The 22,504-nt window shown below is 42.8% G+C and overlaps 1 protein-coding gene across 1 annotated transcript; it reads right to left on the bottom strand.

The window, feature by feature from the left end:
- Window positions 1–12,392: 12,392 nt before the first annotated feature.
- GPR78 (G protein-coupled receptor 78) lies at window positions 12,393–20,207 on the bottom strand. Its single transcript, XM_037385715.1, has 3 exons — window positions 18,654–20,207; window positions 18,042–18,155; window positions 12,393–14,013 (listed from the first exon to the last, which is right to left on the bottom strand). Exons 1-3 carry the CDS (start codon window positions 19,319–19,321, stop codon window positions 13,776–13,778), a joined length of 1,020 nt encoding a protein of 339 aa, XP_037241612.1. The 5' UTR covers window positions 19,322–20,207; the 3' UTR covers window positions 12,393–13,775.
- Between the last annotated feature and the right edge of the window lie 2,297 nt (window positions 20,208–22,504).

Below are 22,504 nucleotides of genomic sequence, written 5' to 3'. Positions count from 1 at the left end.
TTGTCACCACCACCTAGCAATATTCCCATGCTTGCATGCCATAAGGCATGAAGAACAGAAAGTCTGGAAGGGTTATTTCATTACTCTTACCTTAAACTGGCTGTTCTTTTCCTCCTTTCGAAGGGGTTTGACCCCAGGCTTTGCAGTGTGTCTTTCTGCGAAGCTTTGTCTGTTCCCCTGCGCATGGTTGCTGCCTCTGGGCTCCCCTGTAGATCTGCACCTTTCTGAGGGGGACAGAAGTTCAGCTACTGCTCCTCTCACCCATGCAATATTGGCAGCCATCCAGCATTTCTACCTTGTTTGGCTGTTTTTCAGCCCATTATTAGTACTTTGTATATATCACTTGTTCTCTCGTATGTTTGTTGTGTGTTGTACCAAATGGGACTAACAAGCAGGTATTGCACAGGTGCATGGCTAAAACCTAAAAGCATTAAAAGCAGCTAGGGAAGGGATGGTCAGGAACAAATGGATTTACCCACCTCTGTCTTTTCATTTCTGGGTTTTAGTAAATCTTGTAGGCTTTCCCGGGAGTTGACATCATATTTAATCCTAAACCAGAACTTTATATATTTACCCCAATTCTAAAAGAATCTTAAAAATGGACAAACAAATCCCAGAGTGATGAGCAGATGTAGCAGCATCAGCTGGGTGCAATCATTTGCATTTGAATCACAACAATAAAGTTAAATAATTTTACTAGCTCTTATTGCTGACTACCTCTTTCTTGATCAGAACTTTCTGTTAGCCTACAGTCCACAGTCCCCTAGCAATCCAGAAATCCTCAGACAGGATAAATACCTAAACTGGTTTATGTCTTTGGCAAGTATTCAAAGTAGGATTAAATACAGTACATTTAACTTGCTTGCATTCTCATGATTCTTACTATTGTCAGGGAAATTTAACAGAGGGACGTATCAGACTCAGACTGGTTTTCATTACCTGGTTCTTTTTGACTTTGCTGATAGGAGGTTGAACAATAAACAGAAGCAGTGCTGCCTAGATAACTTTTCTGAAGGACAAACAGACAGAGAGCAGATCAAAATGCTACTTCATGACTTGTTATTCTCTCCCTCACTAGGTGCTAGGGAAGCTGGCAGAACAGTGTAATGCAGCACATACCATTTGCTCCAGCACAGAGTCAGCAGGCGTAGTTTTAGGACTTTTCGGTAGTTCAATCCAGAAGATACTTTCATTTGCACAGCAGAAAGCAATACCCATCCTGCTTCCCCCCCGCCATTCAGTTTCTGCAGAACAGGGCAGAGAAGAGGAGCTGCTCTCAGAACAGATGGGGAGTGGATTAGTAACTTCCTGCAAAGCAAGAGCGACTTTTAAAAAAACCCAAACACCTCTACCTTTGCAAGACTTTGCCCCCTGTGCCCTGATTGTGCTCCATGTAACAGCAGAGATCTGAGAAAGGTCCCATGAGGGCTTTTCTTTCAGCTTCTAGGTGCTAAATTGAGAAAAACACATTTATTCTCTAAACAAATATTTCTAATTCAAATTAACATGCATGTGGATAAGAGAAATAGCTATTTTACTGTAAAGATACACAGACTGTTCTGAGCTCGGCACTTGTTAAAAGGAACAGATATTTTGGGATGTATTTCTGTGCCTTCTGGGACCAGTTACATAGCTTTTAACTTTCTCACTGAGAATTTTTTCAGCAGTTCCTTTTATCTCAACTTTCAATTTGTTCCCCTTATGACCCACAAGATTAAATGAAACAAGCACAAATACTGAGTGCCACAAATTTGATGGACAGGCTGAGAGTAGAGAAAAAGATCACACAAGTAAGAGTTTTCTTGTTTTCCTACACGGTACCCTGAGAGTTTAACCTAGAATGGATCATGGGCTGCAACTTTCTACATGTCTCAGATACTTCAGAAATTCCCTGTAACTTCTGGCAGGTTTTTTTTTTGATCATTATTGACCAAATACCTATTTGTACCGGCTCACTAAGGGAGGGGGAGTAATGTGCTGGTAGATCTCTGCAGAGCAGATCAGTCTAGTCATTACTCAAAAATTAAATTTCTTGCAATGGCTTAAAAATTTGACTTTAATTATTTTCTCTTTATTTTTGATATTTTGGCATGTTTTGCCAATTTCTTTCCTGTTTTCTCTCATACGCCGGAAACAAAAGCAGGCAATGAGTGAGAGGGGGGTGTCCCCCTCCCCATCTGTCCACCTTAATATTAATTGCAGATATTTCTTTCCTCCCTGGTTAAATATAAAAAATGTAAAAAAAAAATAATATTGCAGCTCTTGAAAAATATTGAAATAATTTAAATTCAGTACAAGTACTGCCAGTGATAATTAAATTCCGTTTTCATCTTCTGACTTGTCACAGATTAACTAAGTCAATGACCCACAAAATTAGTTCCTTATACCACTTCCAGGTGATCCACTGAACTGATCCTATCATAATGCAGAGGAAAGCAATTAAAGCAGGAGAAGGTCTTAACATCCCAGAAAGATTCAGCTGAATGCATGCCTTTCTTTTAGCATACCCTTCATGTGATTTCTGTGCTTGCTTGGGCTAATCAGTAAGAAATGAAGCCACTCAAAGTTTCTTTTGATGACAGGAGAAAATGATGTCTAGTTAAAATTCAGCCATGATCAAAGGCACAAGTGATACAAAAAACTGGAAGGGAACCTGGTACCAGATGGTAGAATGGGACCATAAAGGAACAACAGTAATAAATATGACTACATACAGGAGAACATGTGTAAAATGACATGCACCAATCACCAAACTCTGCTATAAGCACACAACATTATTTAAACTTAGTCATTAAAAAGATAGAACTGACATGAGGACCTTGTTATCTTCTCAAAGGCTGCCTCTTATTACTCCCCCACGTAATGCAAAGCAGGATTCCTACTCAGGGGTTACTGGTAATGCATTTTGCAGTTTTAGTTCAAGATGAGACCCAAAGGTGAGTCTGCCTGACTCCCACAAAGCAAAGAAAATAATATAAATAAGTTGGTGAATCACAGAGCTGAATATATAACGGCTACAAGGAAAAATAAGTGTGCTCAAAAAAAGATCTGTGCTTAGAACTGAAGGTCTTTCTTTTCTTCTGATCACAGATGGAGTATTAAAAATTAATGTAAGCTCTACCAGAAAAGAACTTGACAGTCCTATTTTGAGACTCATTTCACTTCATCTCTTCTCCCTGTCTTGCGGAACATTAATGCCAAAACATTCAAAAGAAGTCCTCTAGGGCTTGCTTTGCACATTTGCAGAGGTGCTGGGAAACATTTTGAAAAAGTGACTTTGAGTGCTTTAGTTTGTAGATACCCAACTGGGGAAACACTTAGCAGATCCCAATTCTTTGAAGGCAGATCCTAAGCACTTTTCAGAAAAATCAGGCCCTCCAAGGCTGATGCTTTCCAGAACACAGTGTTAGACAGCAAGGACCAGTAGCCATTTGGAATGATCTTGGCATAAGAGCTCCGAGGATTTCAACCTCACTTCCACAAACAAGCTTCTGAGTCAGATCAAGACCCCAGCCTCACTGAAAGCCAGGAAAAACAGGCTGCTAAACTTGTTAAAACTGGATGTTTTCAAAGGTGTTTAGGCACTTTAAAATTATGTATCAGTATACCGAGGGTCTACGTTCAACTAAATGTCTGCGTTGACATCATTTTTAAGTGTCTTAAGATTTGGTTTCAGATCAAGGTTCCAAGCCTTTAGTGTGGCATAGCCCAAATTGCCCCTAAATAGTGTCTTTTAACAGATAAGGAATTTAAATTCAGTATTTATTTTCTTCTTTCATTCAAAGAATTTACAAGCCACCAGTGGAAGTTACAAAGACCAAACATAAAACAATAGTAAGGTGCATTTCTTTCCAGACAATCTTTGGAAGACATTATCTCTAGCCTGTGGTATTCAGGCAAGCTCCACTTGCCATGCTCACATTGAAGATGTGCTGAATTGCCCACAAAGGACAAAGAGGTGCTGGATAGGGATAGCAAAGATGGAGAGACAAGTCTGGAGGTCAATCTTAGGATCACACAGGATCCCACACAGCCAGCATATTCAGCAGCGGGATACCCAGCCCCACAAAGACATCACAAACATCCTGTTTGCTCTACAAAGAGCAAGCTGACCTCAAAGCTGTTCTCCCAGCTTTATCAAAGTCTGTATGAGCATAACTCATGCCAGACCTATATGCAGCATCTCAGCTCCCCGAGTCATTTATAAGAAAGTCATTAGTTCCTAGATATAGATATCTATTTCAAATGTAGTTTGCAACAATATCTGCAGGGGGGTCACTGGTATGGAGTTGCCTCATGTGACGTGTTTCAGGGTTCAGCAGGAGAGCTAGAGTCCCACATATGTGGGGACTCTACATAGTCCCTGCTATGAGCCACCTTCTGTCACGGTATTGTGCATCCAATGACATCAAAAGCATGAGGGTTTTCATCTCAGGAAAAGCATTAACAAACTGGAAGAGATTTGAAGAGAAGTAACAAATAGGATGGGGGCTTAAGCATTGACTCATCATGAGAAATAGTTTGAGCTGCTGAATATGTTTTTTTTTCTTGGCCAAGTCTGAAAACATAACTGTGGCCAAGTCACAGTTATGAATGGTCAAGAGAACAAGAACAAGGCAGTCAGGGAGAGTAAAAGAAAGGCTATAGTCTCTTAATTACTAGCCACAGGCTAAACTCTGGGAACAATACCAGTCATGGGCTAAACTCTGGGATCAGCTCCATCAGTTATTGCTACTGATATCAAGATGTTACTCTAGTTAAAGATCTGATCCAGAACTGCAAAGTTTTTTTACAGATATGAGAAATGCCTTATCATCCACATATGACACTAATACCTATGGGAGAGTTTTCTTCAGCTTACAAGGACAAGACCCTTAGCAGCTCAAAATCTGCTGTCTGTCATCCTAGCCACGCTAGTAGCTCCTTGAGCTACTGCAACAAGGGATTTGTATTTTTCCAATTTCCCTCAACCATTGATTTTACTGAGTTATCCTCTGCTATTTTACTATGATTAGGGAACAAGAAAGAACCAGTAGCTCATCAAAAAGATTAATTGTATTTGTCAAAATTTTGATTAGTCAGGGCTATCCTTTAAACCACTGCTAAGCAGGACACATTTGGAACACAATTATCCAGAGAAATTCCTGCAGAGGCTGATTTTTTCCATTCTCCTACAGATTACTGTGCTAGACACAGCTCTCAGTAGCTCCTTCTTTCTCCTTGAAGTAAACTACGTTGCACTAGGAGACAAATCCAGCCTCCAGCTTTCCTCTGTGAGGAAGTCAGGATGTCAAGAAACCTTGCTAGCTCAGAGCAAGTCATTTACATACTCCACCTCATGTTGGACCTGTTTAGCTTCAAGTTGCCAAGCAACAGCTACCCTCAAGACTCATCAAATCAATGCAGCAGCAGTAGGGGAAATTGCAAGGCAAAAGGTCCTGGGATCCATTTATCTGTTTTTTTGCAGGTTCGTATCATGTACAATTGAAAGGCAAAAGGTGACTGACACTCTAAGGGCTAAACCTGAGATCATCAGCATTGGAAGAAGAGGCTATGAGCTGCCAGCGCAATACCAGATATTTAGTTATTGCAGAACAAGCCCAGAGAAATGCACTATGCATCCACATTGGGTAGGCTGCATTTCCATCCAATCTTCCCTGCATGAAGCTTATTGGGACAGTAGGTGGAAAGTTTTCTTGAAGCTCCAAAAATAAGAATTATATTTTAATGAGGAATTCATGCTGAACACCTTGATTCAGCCATAAATGGATATCTGGTAATTTTATCTGAAATGGAAAATGTGACAGTAGTCATATTACTGCTCTCTGTCTGCCATTGACTGCAGAAATCGGTAAGCTGTAATTCCAAGGGACAAAACAGATTCAGTAAAATTCTTGGCTTGATTCCTTTGGCTGTTTTCTTTGTTGAGCACAAAAAAAGCAAGGAGCATAGCTTTCTTTCTATTTTATTTAATCTGCATTTTACAATCCTGCTCAGCTGCACAAAATTAAAACCTGAAAAGGCTGTCAGTGAAAAATAATTAAAAACTACAACAAAAAACACCCAAAACCACAAAAACAAAAAAACCCACAGAAAAGCAAAACCAGAGGAAAAAAAAGATATGTTCAGGTAGAGGCTTTAAAAGGTGATGAAGGTGGAGGAAGCATCGGGACTGACTGAGCTTTCAGCAGTTGCAAAGGGAGCACAGGCCAGCAGAGATGCAAAGAACAAATGATGCTGCTCCTGTGCCTACTGAGCTCTAAGCACAGAGATGAAAATAACTGAATAGATGGGAATTTACAAATAATAAGAATAAACAGGATTTTTAAGAAGGAAGGAACAAACCCTGGGTTTGAATCACTTTTCGGGGCCACTGTTAGAGTGCTCCTCTGGGTGTGGAAGAAAGGAGTTTATAAGTGTTAAATTCTGTTGGCTGGAGTGGCTGTGGTTGCTCAGCAAGCCACAGATATCCATCAGGGAGAGGACAGCAAGGGTATACACAGAGGGACATGAGAAAGTTTAAGAAAAAACAGGACTCATAAGTGTAAGCAACAAGTGTAAGAAGTGTAAGGACTGGAGTGCATCTTCTTCTACAGCCATACCATCTGCATTTTCAGTCTGCTTAATATCCTTATGTTATCATTTGAAGAAAAACTTAACACCTCTTAGATTACATTTCCATTCAGTGCTGTTAATGTGTTTTGCTAAGGATATACAAGAATCCAAGGAGATATATATATATATGAATTTTAAATGTGACTAATTCAGTGAATAGATGTCTTAACTGAGCTGTTCTTCAGTGGTCTTTTGGAAAGATTTCTGCAAATTCAGACTTGGACTCAACTGATTAAAACTTTCAGGTAAAATCTTGGCTTACTTCCACCTGAAGTCAGTGAAGCCAGGCTCTTACCCCTACCATACGTTCCCCTTCAGTTTTGCCTCTGCCTACTAACAAAACGAGTGGGATGTAACACACAGTTCCGATATAAGCAGCTCTCAGGAGAGGAGCTTCCTCCCCCTTTGTCATGAGTGCCCTCCCTACCCACTAAACTTTGCTGTCATGTACACAGAGTCCACGGTATCTCAAATTCTTGTTTGTACAGAGGGAGAGCAGGACACCTTCCCTACCTAGCTTCCAGCCTGGCCAAGGCAATATTCTCCAAGGAGAAGACAGATCCCAGCCTGAGCTCTCACACCCAGAGAAGACCATTGAAGCTCCATCTAGAAAAGCATAAAAGGGAGCTGTGGCTTCAAAACATGCAGCTGTGTTTTGTGAACAAGGGTTGTCTGCCACTGTTTTTTACGTGGTGCTGGTGTGGCAAGCTCCTCAGGATGGAAGGAGGAACACCTTGTTCTTGTTTTCTAAATAGCTTTCTTCCAGAAATTCAGCTCTGCTGTCAACTCTAAGGCATCCCCAGATATCATGAGAAACACATTTTTAAATGCCTCAGAAACTTTAAGCAAAAGATCAACAGATAGATTCAAGATAAAAGTGTTTGCCTCCCATTCCTAGGTATCTCCTAAACCTTGTTTCACGCATTTTGTTCCTTGCTTGGCTGTGTGGTCTTTCACGTGTCTGTACCTCAGGGCTCCTGAGAAAAGCAGTACTGGTACTTCCCTGGCTTCCAGCAAGGTAGTAAGAATAAAAATATAATGAAGTATTCAGGCTACTGTGTGGGGAGCCCGAAACATATTATAAATGCCTCAAGCATGTTTCATCAGCAACGACAACAATAAGAGTCTGATTAGCTGAAAAGCCAGATTTCAAGCTGAAAGCCTGCTTGAGCTATGCCCCTGTAAGAAGTGCTCAGCAGTCATTTGTGAAAAAAAAGGTCACATATCACCAATCGACATTTTGTTTTACTGTGAATAAGGGCAAATATGAAACAGAATACTTAAAACTCATCTCGCGAAGATGCATACACGAACCCAATCTCCAGTTCCATCCATGGAGCGAGGGCACTGAGCAATTTATTGGGTTTCGATAAAACATTCTGAAAACCTGCGTCAGGGTTGACAGCTGCAAGCCAAGAGAACAGAGTGGCTGGATATGTAAAGGCAGGAATTATAAAACTGAAAAGAAGGTGGTAATGAGTCTGCTACTTAATGTCAGGCTTCACTGAAATACAATTAGAGTACTAAACCTTCAGCTGGGAAAAAAAATATTCGAACAGAGAGTGAGTTAAATAAAGGTACTCTAGGGTTAGGCATGAGGAGCAGAGGTTTTCTGGGAAGCATTTCAAGACGTCAATCCATTTGGTTCAGGAAAGGAAACTTGCAAACTTAAACATATGCTGGGTAATTTGCTGGCTACTAACCTGCATATGCCATGTACAAACAGCAGGATGCAGTGAAATGGTGAAATACACACAACAAATATGTCCCAAAGGGGATGGTTTTGATTTTTCTTTGGAGAGTCTTTATCCCCAACTCATCAACTTGCACACTTGTGATAGTGGAATGGACTCTGGTTAAAAAGGTGGTGCAAGTGGACTGGAATGGCCTGTAGTTTTCAACACTCGAAAATAACTTTAACCATACAGACCCTATGACATCTAACATACATGCTTTACAATTAGTTTCTTTTGCATAGAGAATGTGTGAATAGCCTGGCTGGGAGCAACTCATGGCTCATGCACTGCCCACTTACAGAAAAGAGCAGGAGCACCTAGTTTGCATCATGCACTCATGTCCTGGCAAGGAAAACCTGCTGCTAAAGGGAGAAAAAACAGGGACATGCAGAAATGTGACCGTCCATTTGGCCTGTGTCACGTTCGTAAGCCACAGGGGAAAAGTAGCTCCAGCTCAGAGTAGGAGCTGGTTGCATATACTGAGCCAAGTGACATTTTGCTCTCTGAAGCTTCTGGCAACTGAAAGATATTAATATATTTACAACCTTTCTTAAGGTCATCTCTGCTGTGTCTCCAGCTGAGCCATTAAATATTAATTGGACCTGCTTTCCAAAAATAAAAAGCAGAACCTCTAATTTACTTGTGTAATTAACACTTCCCACAAACCAGGTGTCCTCCTGAACCAGACCAAAGAAGCCATTTGTCTGCAGTTCTGAAATATGCTGTGTGCTTTGGAGACAGACACACAGTTGCTTGTTTATTGTGGGTGCACAAGTGCACATAATTATTTTTGGAAAAAAACCCACCCTTAAATACAGAAGAAAATATGCCCTCCAGGTGATACAGTCAAACCTTCCCACTTGATACAGTTCTTCCCATGCAGTACAGCTTTCTTTGTGTTTGGATTTTGTTTGTTTATTTGTAGTTTTTTAAAGTACTTTAACTAGATGAGTGTGAACATCTTGTCACAGGTTGTTTTATTCAACAAAGCTCAACGCTGCTAAATTTCTCAGTAGGGCCAAATTTTAACCCACAGCTGTAAAGAGCCTGATCACTCTCTGGTCATATAGGAGCACATGCATTGAAGAACTTTGGTTCCTACATGCTTAACCATGTAATAAGCTTAATATTACTATTAGCACTGAACTTTTAAGTTCAGTATCATCATTACTCATGAAAAAAGACAAGGTAAATATGTATTCAGTAATCACTGAGCTGCACAGATTTTTTGCAAAAGTCTATTAGGTGCTGATTTGCTCAGATGAATAAAATGCTCTTTCTTTAGCGAGGCTAAGGAATTTGCAGAGTGAAAATTCACAGAACCCGAGGTCCTCATTGCTCTGTTGCCATCTCAGCTCAAAACCACGTAAGTTTTTGGTTTTACACAAGCCAAGAAAACTGCTTTTGTTTTTGCACTTGGACTGAAGCACATCCACCTTGTCAGGATTTAGCAGGCTGGGATCCAGCTTATATACCTAAAACTTTTGGGAATCTGTAGTCTAAGCACTACTCCACTTCTATTGCCTCAGAAACTCAGTTTGACTGTCGGTCTCAGAGTTTACCTGCAACACAGGTGCTAGGCAAAATTAAAAAAAAAAAGTTTATATTTCCTTTGGAAGTGGCAACTCTCTTTGTGATAAATAAACCCCAGCGCACTCACCTAGGAAATGCCACATGCAGGCTAGCTTCCTTCCTCTGAAACTGCAGATTTAAAACTCCATCCTGGATCTTGCCAGAAAATATTCAAATCATCAGGCTTGGAAATACTTTGATGGAGGCGTGTTAAGAAAAAAAATTGAAGTTGAATGTCTTCTTAATTACATGGACTAATTTAAGGTTTGTTGTGCTGCAGAGTTTGTACTCTGACTGCCATTAGGAGGAGGGATGTCACCCAGGGAAGGTGCAGTTCTCAACTCCAGCCTTTGCAGCCAAAATAAAAGTTTGGAGAAGGAAAGACCATTTTGCTGATTCAGATTGCAACCAGGAGCTGAAAAAGCCACAGCCCAGGACTGCTTCTGGGCACTTCTGCTACCCCCCCTGAGGAAATGATGCTTCTTTTACACACTCTTTTAACAACTCGCCATTGTTTTCCCTAAGCAGCCACAGGTGGGTGACAGCTCCTTCTGCTAGGGAAGTCGTAGTGGCAGGTAGCTCATGCTGAACCCCCGTGGTGTTTCCAACTATACAACACACCTGCCAGGTATTTGCCAGTCTCTTGTCTCCTAGCAAAAAACACTCCAGGCCACTGGGCAGAAAATTCCGATAAGGTTTTCTGGAGTGATACCTTTGAGTTGGCAAGAGTGTGTCAATGGCAAGATGCCATTTTGCATATCACACTTCAGCTTTGTTGGAAATCTGATCCAAACTAAACCCTACTGTCAGGACTGTGCATCTAATGTCTGCCTCATTTAAAATGCCAGTAAGAGGGAATCAACAACCTTGTCACCTCTGGTGGATGCTCCCATTGTGTAAGATAAATGTTCTCACCCCCAGTAGAGCACTAAATCCTTTGATCCTTTTTGCAGCATCTCACAAAAAGGGGGCAAAGTGTGGTTCCCCTCCTGTCTCTTCCTATCCCCAAATAACCCAGAGCATGATGAATGAAGCACCAAGCTAACAGGAGTTTTGCCTACATCAGGAAGCTGGAGGAATGAAACCGAGACCTCTCACTAAATGCTTCCTCCATGGTTAGAAAAGTAGAGCAAACCCTTCTCTGGTGGGAAGTGGGTGGTGAGAAGAAGGGAGAAAGAAAAATTTACCTACAGAACTGGCTGTGCATGCCGAGCAGAGGAAGATGCCTTTTGGTAATGCTAAACGAGGCAGTTAAACTTCATTGCAAATCCAGGCTGAGGACTACGGCTCTCCTTGCCCTTTCTTAGTTTCTGGTCTACAGCATACTGTAAACATTAGCTTCCTAATTCTCTATGGAAATTTAAAAGACGTTTTGTAACACCCAGCACAGGCTCAAATAATTTTCTTTGTTTTTGTTTTCTCCCTGCCTGAACCTGAGCACCTCTGGAAATGTTCAATGCTTTGTGAGGTTGAGTGGTATTGTAAAGTGTGTGCATGATGACACCCTCAACTGGTATGAATAAGCTTCATTAATTAACTTAATACCAGATGTAGCAGTATATGTTCTGTTTTATAGCTTTAGAATGTGGCTTATAGTTTAATGGCTTTAGTTATTACTGTAATAGCTTTAAAGTTTATTATTTTTTTTTCTCCTCTACTATTTTCTTGGTACTAAGAAAAAAGTCAAAACACTTCTTTATTTCATTTGTGTGTCTTGGAAGTGACAATTTAATACTTTTAACTGTATGTAACATATTCCTTTCTTAAAGCAGCACTATTTTCTTTAGGAAACCAAAGGCAATTAACAATTGTAGGTATCATTAAACTCATGTTTATTCACAGATAAATGCTGTAGACTATCAAAACTTTTTGGCACAAAACTGACAAAAAAATAACTGAGAATTTAGCATCACTCCCACCCCCTACAGAGCTATCTGGTCCTTACGTTGCAGCTGAAATGAAAGACTGAAGCATCAGGTTTTTGTAGTGGCATAGCAGAGGGGGAAGATATGTGGAGGCAGACAGGAAGATAGTAAAACTGCAAAGATTCCACAGACAGCTTTTTTTCGGAAATACTGTATTTACACAAAATTGGAGAGAGTACAAATACTTTACTAAGAAGACAAAACTATTGTAATACATTCAATTTAATAAACACAGGCAGAACTATTGATGCAAAACACAGAGGCCCAAGGTATTTGCATGGGAAAAAAAAGCATCAGAAAGGCCTCAGAGATTAAAAGAAGGAGATAAGAGAACCTTGCATTTGTTATGCAGCATCGCCTTTCCTTGACTTCAATGGAATTGCAATAAGATAGATGCTCTCCTTCCTCATTGTGGATGGTGGAAAAACCCCTCTCGATGTGCTGACTGCTCAACGCTGATTTTACAAAACAGTTATACATATACTTAAATTTCAGCATGGGAATAGAGCTGTTAACTTCAAAGGAAATTATATTTGTGCCTAACCACATGCTTATATGCTTAGTTTGGTCAGGAACAACCTTCTCAATGCTTCGTAGGGTCAAGTTCAGTTTTACATTAAAAATAGGTGTTCTTTACTGTCTTCTTTCTTTTTTTTTGTTTTTTCTTTCTTAAAATATACTTGGGAATTGCTTTAATTTTCCCCTTATGTACTCAATTAGAAAATAGTAGCTTATTGAATGCCATAGAATATTTTGATTCATGTCTTATATAATCAAAGGAATATTGTTCAAAAATAATTCCCATATTTTTCCAAAGCCTGTTTAGATTTAAAAAGAAATAATAAGTGAAAAATACACATAATAATAAAGCAGCTTTGTGTTTCTGGGCGTTTGGCAGCAGGTCTGTTATAATATCTCTTAGACATCTCTTAGTATCAGTTAAATCACCAGATTAATCAATCATTATCGAATAAAAGATTGCACAATATTATTACAATCTACCAAATATAGCCAATGCATGAAATATTGTACACATTATATATCCTTTAAAAAGAATTGATATATTTTAGCCTGTTCTTTGAAAACAGATAGCTTCTGAAGTAATATATCTTAAACACAGTGGTATCTGTCATTTCTACTGTCTAACTGATTTTTTTTTTCTGAATAAAAGCTTCTTTGAATAGGATTACTAGCTCAGTGATGGAACTACAGTGCTATTTAACTAAATTCCATATATGTCTTTGTTACTGTTGCTGCATTTATTGTAATCACATACCACTGAAGTGCTAAATATTAGTAACTCAGATATGTGGACTTTGGTTATGCTTGATAGAATACTGGCATATCAAATATATGTACCACTTCCTAAAGGCTATGTTACAATCATGATGCCTAGTAGTAAATATTAATAACAACAATCTCAGATTCAAAGTGCTGACTCACTTGAGGCACCAATACAATAAATCAATTAAAAGACTTATTTGTAATGTTCAAAACTAACAGAGCAGATCCTGAGCTGTCAAGTTACATGTACAGCACGGAGGACTCTCAACCTCTCCTTCCATCCTGGGGATTCCTGTGGTCCCAGAAGACACTGGAATATCATGTCTGATGTGGAATGCTCCAAGATATGCCAAGTCTTCAGACAGGAGACATTAAAAGCTCTCCAAGCTTCTCTAAAGCCTCCAAAGGCTCTCTTAAAGCCCCTTAAGCCTACTCCTTTTACTCAGGGAAGAGGCTTTCCCATATATTGTACTTGGCTGCAGACCAGGGAAGAGCCTTTCATGAAAGTCCACAATGAAATGCATCACATTAATGCAGCTTTCGCACCCTGGAGACACTGTCACCACTGTCAGCACGAGAGGGAAAAGGCAGCTTTCCAGCAACAGCAAGCTCCTGTCTCACTTGAAGGGGAATGCTTTTCATGTTAATTTGTTCTGTGCAAGCAGTAATCGTTTTCAGTATCGAGAGAGCTGTTGTACCCCGATGACGGATATAGGTCCCTCTTAAGTATCCTATTGACGATGTTGATCAGAACTTTTTTGTACTGTTGACGTAAAAGTGAGTAAACAAATGGATCTGATGCAGCCTTACTGTAGGTGAGGCACTTGCTTATGATTCCCCAGTAGTAATTTATGGTAACAAAAGGAAGGAGCTCTATCAACCTGTTAAACATTAAAGAGAGATGGAAACACTTGAGTGTTATATTCACACTGAGCCCATGCTCAACTCATGCTTCATGAAATATTAAAGTAAAACTTATTTTCTTACAGCACTCAGTCCCTGCAGGAGAAGGGCCCTGTACTTACTTACTCCTTGGATTCAATAAAGGCAAAAGGAACTTTCCTAGCAAGGCCACTGGGAGACAAGAATCATTCCCTCTATGGAAAGAGAGAGAAAGTGTGTTTTTAATGTTAATGCTCCCATGCATCAGAGATAAGAAAGTGCTGCAGTTTATGGCTCACTTTCTGAGTTTAGAGAGTTGTGCTGGTAAGTAGTCAGAATCTTGGTGACTTAATTGATTACCCCTCTCCCAAGGCAAGCTTGAGATAGGCACAGGTGACTTGGGGCATCCAGGCGCACTCAGATCAGTTACTTAAGTACAACTGTCTAGTGACACTTGAGACATTTGGGTACAACCCCCGTGGCATCAGGCTGCTGCTCCTGGAAGTTGTGGGTCTTCTACAGCCTATGTAGAGGTTTTGTATACTATGCAGCATATCAAATGACACCCGAAACCTGGTCTAGATCACTTGAATACACCTCCTCAGGTTCAGAACAGTGAACCTGCATTGCACCACTGCTGTGAATTCTCTCATATGCAAAAAGGATTCATGTTAGATCAGTATAGTACAAACACTGTGGCAGTATCTCAGAGAGATTCGGGTGGCACCTGCAATCCCATAGTATGTTTAGGAGCACAGCTGCATCTGCTTACCTGTGAGAGTTTCTGCATGCACTTGGCTGACCACTAGTTTGGCCAAAGAACAAAAGCAAACAACATTTTTATCATCATTATATGACCAGTCAGCTGTCTCCAGACCTGTGTCTTCTGGTCTGTGCTTCACGGATGATTAGTGGCCTTAGCACCTCAGTTGAGATGGGTGTATTAATCACAGGGGGAGAAACTGCAACTAAGTTAAACAATTTTTCCATGGAAGTGAGAACAAACCTTTAGACTGTTCCAGCAAATGTCTGGCATACAGATCATCAGCAGTGGGCAGACTCTCCAGGACGGTGGAAAGAACAGGGTGAGAAGTTTTTATTATCTGTACATCTTTTGTGAAACCTTTTGCAGGAACAAGAATATACTATTTTGCTATATTAATTCCAGAAGAAAAAAAAAAAAAAAAAAAAAAAAAAAAGAGTACCATGAGATAAAATAGCCCTTTTCTGTACCCTAAAACATCACTGTCTGAAGATGTAAGATCAGAAGCTTTCTCAAGCTTGAAGAACCTTCTGGCCTCTTTCCAAAGTGCAGAGCTCCTACCTTGCAGGGCATTGCCTTCTGAAGCTGTTCCAATCCCTCCACATAGAAAAGCTGACTTACCACCACTAGGACTGAACATTGCAGCAAGTGGTTGAACTCTGACAGGAAAATTTCTTATTATTATATGTAAAAGTGAAATCATTCCTATGGCAAGTGCATTTAAAAACAAGATGACTTCTGTTTGAAGCTGCTTGGAAAAAAAAATCCAGTCAAGTCAAAACAGAGAGAACAGGAAGACACAAAACATGAGAAATAAATGTACGATAAATGACACTTGCTGCATGGTTGCTTAGGTATATGCCATCCTGTATATCATCCTAATACAAGAAATATACATTTGATATTTACACAATTCATTTTTTTATAAAGACACTAAACAAAAAGTGAGGTATCTTTCAGTCATGAGAATAGATGCATTACTGTGTGTTCCATTTATTGTGTTATGGGCCTCAACACAATTGCATTGAAGCCAACAGAAGAAAAATTACACAGATTTTAATAAGATAAAGGTCCTGGCCAAACCAAGTCATCCTTAGAAATATCCATCTGAATGCATCTTAGTATCATTTTCTTGGTTTCGGTGTTGTTACAAAAAAGATTAAATTCATCTGTCGGCTCTTAGTGAACAGACGAATGTCTTGATAATGAACATAATCTCATTCACATTTCTGAAGTGAGGAGCAAACACTGAGCTCACAATGCAACCTGAGTCACCAGGCCACCGAGCAAGAGAAGAGGGGGGATATCTTTCATACTGCTTCCATAGAGATAGCTTCAGTGCCACTCCCCTAAAAAACAGAATGGGGGAAGAATGAAGACATGGGCATGGCAGCAAGTCCTCCAGTCTCAACTCCACCACCCTTTTATCTAGTGCTGCCTGGACACTGCTTTGCCTTTGGGGTAAAGAGCCTTTGAGGATGTCCTCTCCAAATACTTCCTATTTTGCTGTTGCTGAACCAACTAGGTTCTTGTGATTGAGGCAGAAGCTGTACCGTGACACACATTCACAGAAACCAGCCCTCAGTCTTCTCTGTAGTGACACATGAGATACCAGTTTGTCACGCTTAGAAAATGCACCATTTTCCAAATGCAAGATCTGAAGAAGGAAGTTGCTTTTATTTTAGAAGTTTATGAGAGAGATCTCCACGCTGAAAAATGTGGCAATGTTGGAATTTGCTGAGCTCAGTAATGTTCAGATGGAAGGAAGATGGCAAAATCTACTTTGCTCAATATAATTATATCCTGATTATGGCAAAGGTGAATAGAAAATGACTCAGAATGTACTGAACAGTGATCAATTAACCTTTTAACTTTGTGATGTAATGATAACATTTGTAATAACCCTTTCAACTGCAGAAAAAATATATGCAGCTATCCAGGCAATCAGTCAGGAATCCTTTTCAACATATAAATGGGAACTGAAATAAATGTCATCCTAAAGGTTAAAAAAACATTGTAATTTTTGTGCACTGGCCTAAATCTGTCCCCCTACCCACGTAAGAAAAGGGTAATGGCAATGGTCAATAAATGGCCTATATATGTGTGGATGGCCTATATATATATGTGACTGTGGAAGACCTGTGTGCTACAGCTGGCTGAGTGCTTTGAGCTGGTGTGGCTGCAGACCCCAGAAGCTTGGTAGCAACCTTGAGGAAGCCCTCACTAGGGTGGTTCTGCAGACTAGTGCACCTTTCTTGACAGAAGTCAGTACTCTTCAAGGGTGTCTTGAACACAAAGTGAAGTGGGAAATATTTCAAAAAATCATTTGTGAAGGATGTAACCCATTTAGTCAAGAGATGAAAGGCTAAATCCTGAGGTGCTGCAATTCAGCATAGTTACATGGGCTTCCAGATCATTGATTTATGCAAGATTTAAAAATAATAACCATACGTTGTCCATATGTTGTATAAAGACTATACAAGTACGAAATGAGAAATGCATACATGGCTACTTAAAAAGGTGCGAACTACCAGGGTGGATGCCAATAGTTCTGGCCAGTTGAGGAGCATGGTGTTTCCTATGCATATTACAGGCCTAATTGTTGGTTTTCCTGGGAGATAACTCTTACACTTCATCACAAGGCCATGCTGCACCATTAGCGTTATATTTACAGATGTTGATGTCTCCAGACACAGAGCTTATCTGACAAATTATCAGCCTGGATAAATTTACATTATGTCACCTCAGCTTCCAATAGCAGCAAGCTTGGCTTTTTGCCTTTAAAAAATAAAACAACAAAAAGACCTGAGCTAATCAGGGAAAGAAGTCTGCTTGCCTCTCTGTTGCTCAGGCTGCGCTAATAAGGAAGGGTGGCAAGTCTTTTCAACTGCTTTTATCTCCCACTGGTATGTAATTAATTCCTGGTACTTGTCCTAAAAGCCTCTTGCTCTTGGCAGGGGCTCCTGGCCTTGGCTGCAATGAGGGAGGGAGAGCCAGGGGCTTTACCCAGTGAGCTGCGTTGGCCTGTGCGAGGGCCTCTGTGTGTGTGTATGTGTGTGTGTGTGTGTGTGAGTGAGTGTGTGTGTGTGAGTGAGTGAGTGTGTGCATGTGTGAGTGCTCTGTCCCTCAGAACCGGCCCCAGGTCTCTGTCAGGCTCTGGCACCCCAAAATTAGCTGTGCCCCCCCCCCCCCGCCCCAACCCCCTTGAGCATCAGATGGCACAGCGGTTCCGGGAAGTCCCCCACCCCAACAGGCGATACTAACCTGGTAATAATGTAAGGACCAAAACAGATCACAAACGACCCTATAAAAATACTGATTTTCTTGGTAGCCCGCTGCCGCCTCCGTTTCTGCTCGTTCAGACAGCGCTGCTTCACACTGCAAGGGGGAAAGCAGGCGGTGGGTGAAGGCAAGAGCGAGGAGACGGGATGGGAGCCCCGGGGAGAGGGAAGGGCTCGCTCCCGGCCCGAGGGACCCTGCCACGGCCCAGAGGAGGGCAGGGCAGCCCCCGGCCCAGGGGAGGGGAGGAGAGGGGAGGGAAGGGGAGGGCAGCCGCTGGCCCCACCGAGCCCGGGGACGATCGCATTCACCGAGGCAGCAGCTCCCTGTGAAAGGGAGCTCAGGCAAGTGGGAGCAGCCGGCGAGCAGGACTAACATTTACACAAAGCAGGCTACAAATGCACAAGCCACCGTCCTCTGGCACTATAAGCAGAGCCTGAAACTAGAGGCAGAAGCGTTCACCATGTGGCTGGGGCAGGCGGGAGCACAGGAAGGGGTGCTCGGGGGGGTGGGTGGGGGGGGGTACAGAGCATCCTCTCCGCCAGGGGTACCTATGCAAGTGCCCCGGGGCTGTGAATACGAACAAGCACGCATTACCTGGGGTGGATATCCACCAGCAAAACCAGAGTCTGCATGGTAATAATGTCTATTCGCTTGCAGTGGAACCGGGCAACTTTCAACACCTTTAAATAGGTGAAACACAAAATCACCAGCGACAGCATGAAACTGGTGGAGTGAAAGACGATGGTGAACACTGTAAACCTTCTCCGCTCCGTCTCTTCCTTCAGGTGCAAGGTGCAAGAGGCATAAACGCTGCTGTAATCTACCCACGAGTAAAACAAGGATACCAAGGGGAACGTGAGGGAGTGGAGCCACGAGTAGCCCATCAGTATCACAGCATCCTTATACCGCATCTTGCTGGTGTAGCTTAAGGGGAACACCACGGCAATCCATTTGTCGATGCTGAGAGCTGCCATGCTCAGCATCGTGTTGGAAGTCAGGAAAGTTTCCAGGAAACCCACCGCTTTGCAGACGCAGCCCCCGAGGGGCTGCTGGTTCCTCAGGATCCCCAGCAGCGTAAAAGGCATGTTCAGGACGGTGAGGAGCAGGTTGCAAAAGGATAAGTTCACCAGGAAAACCCCGGCGACCTGCTTGCGGATCTCCGTACTGTAGACGAAGCATAGCAGTACCAGGAGGTTGGAGAGCAGAGAGACAACCAGCACCAGCACGAGGAGCAGCGCCAGCAGCACGCCTGCCAAGTCCATCTCTCAGCGGGTGGCCTGGGGTGGGTGAGGGCAGGAGGAAGGGGGCATCCGCGCCGGCACCGCAGCCTCGCCTGCCACCACCCGCGGCCGCCCGCGCATGTTGCCGGGGGGCAGGAGCCGCGGGAGAAGGGAGCGGAGCCGGGGGCAGCGGGTGTAGGGAGAGGGGCAGGCGGCGGGGAGCAGAGCCGAAGACGCGGGGAGAGGGGCTGGAAGGCCGGCAGGGGCAGGGGGGAGAGGACCCGCGAGGAGCGGTGCCGGGCAGCTGGGTTAGCGGGGGCCAGGAGCAGCGGTGCCGGAGCCGACGGCAGGGGCGCCGGGGCTGCCGCCGGTCGGAGCCGAGGCAGCGGGAGGTCGGGCGCCCGGGAATCGGAGCCGGAGCTGGCGGGGCCGGGGCGCCCCGGGGCGGGGCCCGGGGCAGCGGCGGCGGGAGCCGGGCTGGGGGCAGCGCGGTGCCGGGGCGCGGTGCCCGCTGTGCGCTGTCCGCGGTGCTGAAGCCGGCTCTGCCCCGACGGCCGCGCCGCCCTCGCTTCACGCCGCCCTCCGCGGTGCCCCCCGCGCCGGCGCCCTCGCCGTGCCTGTGCCCGCGTCCCGCCGCGGCTCCCCCCGCCGCCGGGGGCACGGGCGCAGTCAGGCACTGAGCATCTTCCCCCGGTGCCCAGCCCCTGAAATACTCCAGCCGCGGAACCTCCCGCGGCGACTCATGCGCAGACGAGCGGCTGCGAGGCACAGGCTCAGCCAGGGAGCGCGGAGCCGGTCCGATCCGCTGCCGCACGCAGGGAGCAGGGGAAAGCCCAGCTCTCCGCTGATGCGCAGCTCGGGACAGATCAGACCTCCCGACCAGTTGCTAGTAGCTTAATTCCTGTGCAGTGCTCAGACACACCCTGAGTGCAACGGTGCATCCAGCATTCCTGGAACCTGTCAAAAAGCAGCATCTGTACCTCTTGGAAGGTTCCCCGCCCCCCCCCCCCCCCCCCCCCCCCGTCCGTCCGAGGGATCACTTGCCTTTTTTGCCCCCTTTTATTTCATAGCACTCAGAGGAGCTATGGTTGCCCTCTGGGTATTCACACTGTCCCCATCGGCCAGCAGCGAGGGATGTTGCTTGCTTAGAGACCACTTTGGCTGCTTGGACTCACATTTTCCAAGCCCCAGCTGGCTGAACAAGTGCCCACATTAGGGTGGTGCTGGCACGTTCTGTGGAAAACTAAAGTCTCTCTTAACATTTTCCATGCACACTGATAACACAGAAGTGCAATGGTAAGAAAAGTTCTTTCAGTTATCATGTTTCGGCAAAAGCTGAAATGAGACATGAAAGAGGCCAGAAATTCTCCCTCTGCACCTGTCAGGAAAGTGGATCGCATGGCTAATTCCCAAAAATGCCATCAATCTTTGTCTTAGATTTAAAAAAAATATATAAAAGAAAAGTGGGAGTAAGTTTTGGTGCATCAGAACACTGGTACAAAAAAAAAAAGCTGCCATGTGTAATTACTATCACATTTTACAGTTGATCGCCAGAACTGACACGAAGAAAAAGGAGAAGAAAAGGTAGTTTCCCCACTATCCAAAATAACCATTAACATCCTAAGGAAAGGTTTCATTGTATATATTGTCCCTACTATGTAGCCTTGTCACGCAAGTGTGACCACTGTGTGAATAATTGCACATAAAACTGCTTGAAAGAGCATGAAGGCAATGTTTTGAGTGTTTTTGTTTGTTTGTTTGTTTGTCGGGGTGTTTTTTTGTTTTTCTTCCAACAGTAGTTATAAGTTTTGGATCAGGCCCTAATTTAAAAGCTTACTATGGTGAGTTATATGTCTTAAGGAAAGAAGAAAGCAACAAGACATGAGATGTGTTATTTGGAAAAGAACCAGTACTGTATTATTCCTCAGGATGGAAAGAAAAGGAGTGTTTTCTTTGATCAGAAAGCTGTCATTTCCAAAGTTAAAAGAGAGCAGATACATTTGACAGTGCTTATGCTTGACAAACAAAAATCCAATATTTTTTTGTGTAAGCATTTGGAAAAAAAATCTATAAAAGCATGACAATATCAGTTCTCTCAGAGTTCAGTTGTTGCATTTCTATCATCAGGGAATCAACGTTGCAGAGCCAAACACTGCGCAGATAGTTGGGAAGAACTGAACCGTTATGGGAGAAGCTGGCTGTATTCATGCAGAGCAGAGGTTCTGCAATTACCTTTCACAGCAGCAGTTCTTAAGGTTCTTACTAGTCAGAACCCATCTATGACCTACCTTTCATCTAATAGTATCACAGGGTTGTGGAGCTTTTATGTCAGCCATCTGGGATAGGAGGCTGTCTGTGTTCTGATGTCAGGTGGAGTAGATGCTATTTTATATCATCACATCGACAACCTAGATGTGCTATTCTCTTACTGTGATAGCTGCCTGAGAAGCTCTGTCCTGTTGGATCCAGACAGAAGGCAACTTCTCAGTCTTCTTTCTTTCTTTCCTCTATACACACACACATAATTTCTCTCATAGAGCCTTTTCAAATGAAGAATGAATTGATTCTGAAAACTAATGGAGAAAGAACATATCAAAATAAGACAAGGAAAATTAAAAAAGGTGGCAAGTAGCAAAAAAAACAGGAAAGAAAGTGATTCTGCTTTTTCACATGTACAATGAGGTCCCCTGGAACAATATCCTGGGCTCAAAGAACCCAATAAGGATAACATTGTTAGATTTCCCCTTTTGTTTTCAGTGGACATTGATCAACACAACAGTTAAGCATACGCATAACTTCCTGTGGGGTGTGGGTCCTCTGCTGACCTTTTTTCCACTTCATACCAGCCACCTTTCAGTCTGATGTTCAAATGCCCATTTACAACATAAGAGGCTGAAAACAGTCACCTGTGTGAGACCAGAGGTCTTGAGCTTGCCACTGCGGGTTTGCAAAAGTAGGCATCTGCCACCTTATCTCCTGAAAATACATATGCTCATGCTACTTTTTTGCATATAGCAGATATATGTAAATCACTGCAAATGCTCACAACAGTTATACTAAACACAAATATTTTCACAAGCAAGATCTTACAGTATTTACTTTCATAATAAAGGATGCTGTCTTGATTGAAACTGGGGACTGTGGAGATTGCTGCAATACAAATAAGAAAAGGAAAAAAAAAAAGAGGTGCTTGTCACTAATTATCCTTTAATAAACATAGGCTAT

This window comes from Falco rusticolus, chromosome 1 (genome assembly GCF_015220075.1).
Source record: "Falco rusticolus isolate bFalRus1 chromosome 1, bFalRus1.pri, whole genome shotgun sequence".
NCBI classification, from domain to species: domain Eukaryota; kingdom Metazoa; phylum Chordata; class Aves; order Falconiformes; family Falconidae; genus Falco; species Falco rusticolus.
This window is presented reverse-complemented; position numbering and strand designations above follow the sequence as displayed.

What these genes read in the sequence shown, in the direction of transcription:
- GPR78 (XM_037385715.1), bottom strand. Translation starts at nt 19,321, where the DNA reads ATGGACTTGGCAGGCGTGCTGCTGGCGCTGCTCCTCGTGCTGGTGCTG. An exon ending in CTGGTGGATATCCACCCCAG is followed by an intron (nt 18,156 to 18,653) that starts GTAATGCGTGCT and finishes TCCCCCTTGCAG; the next exon opens with TGTGAAGCAGCGCTGTCTGA. An exon ending in GGTCCTTACATTATTACCAG is followed by an intron (nt 14,014 to 18,041) that starts GTTAGTATCGCC and finishes AATGTTTAACAG; the next exon opens with GTTGATAGAGCTCCTTCCTT.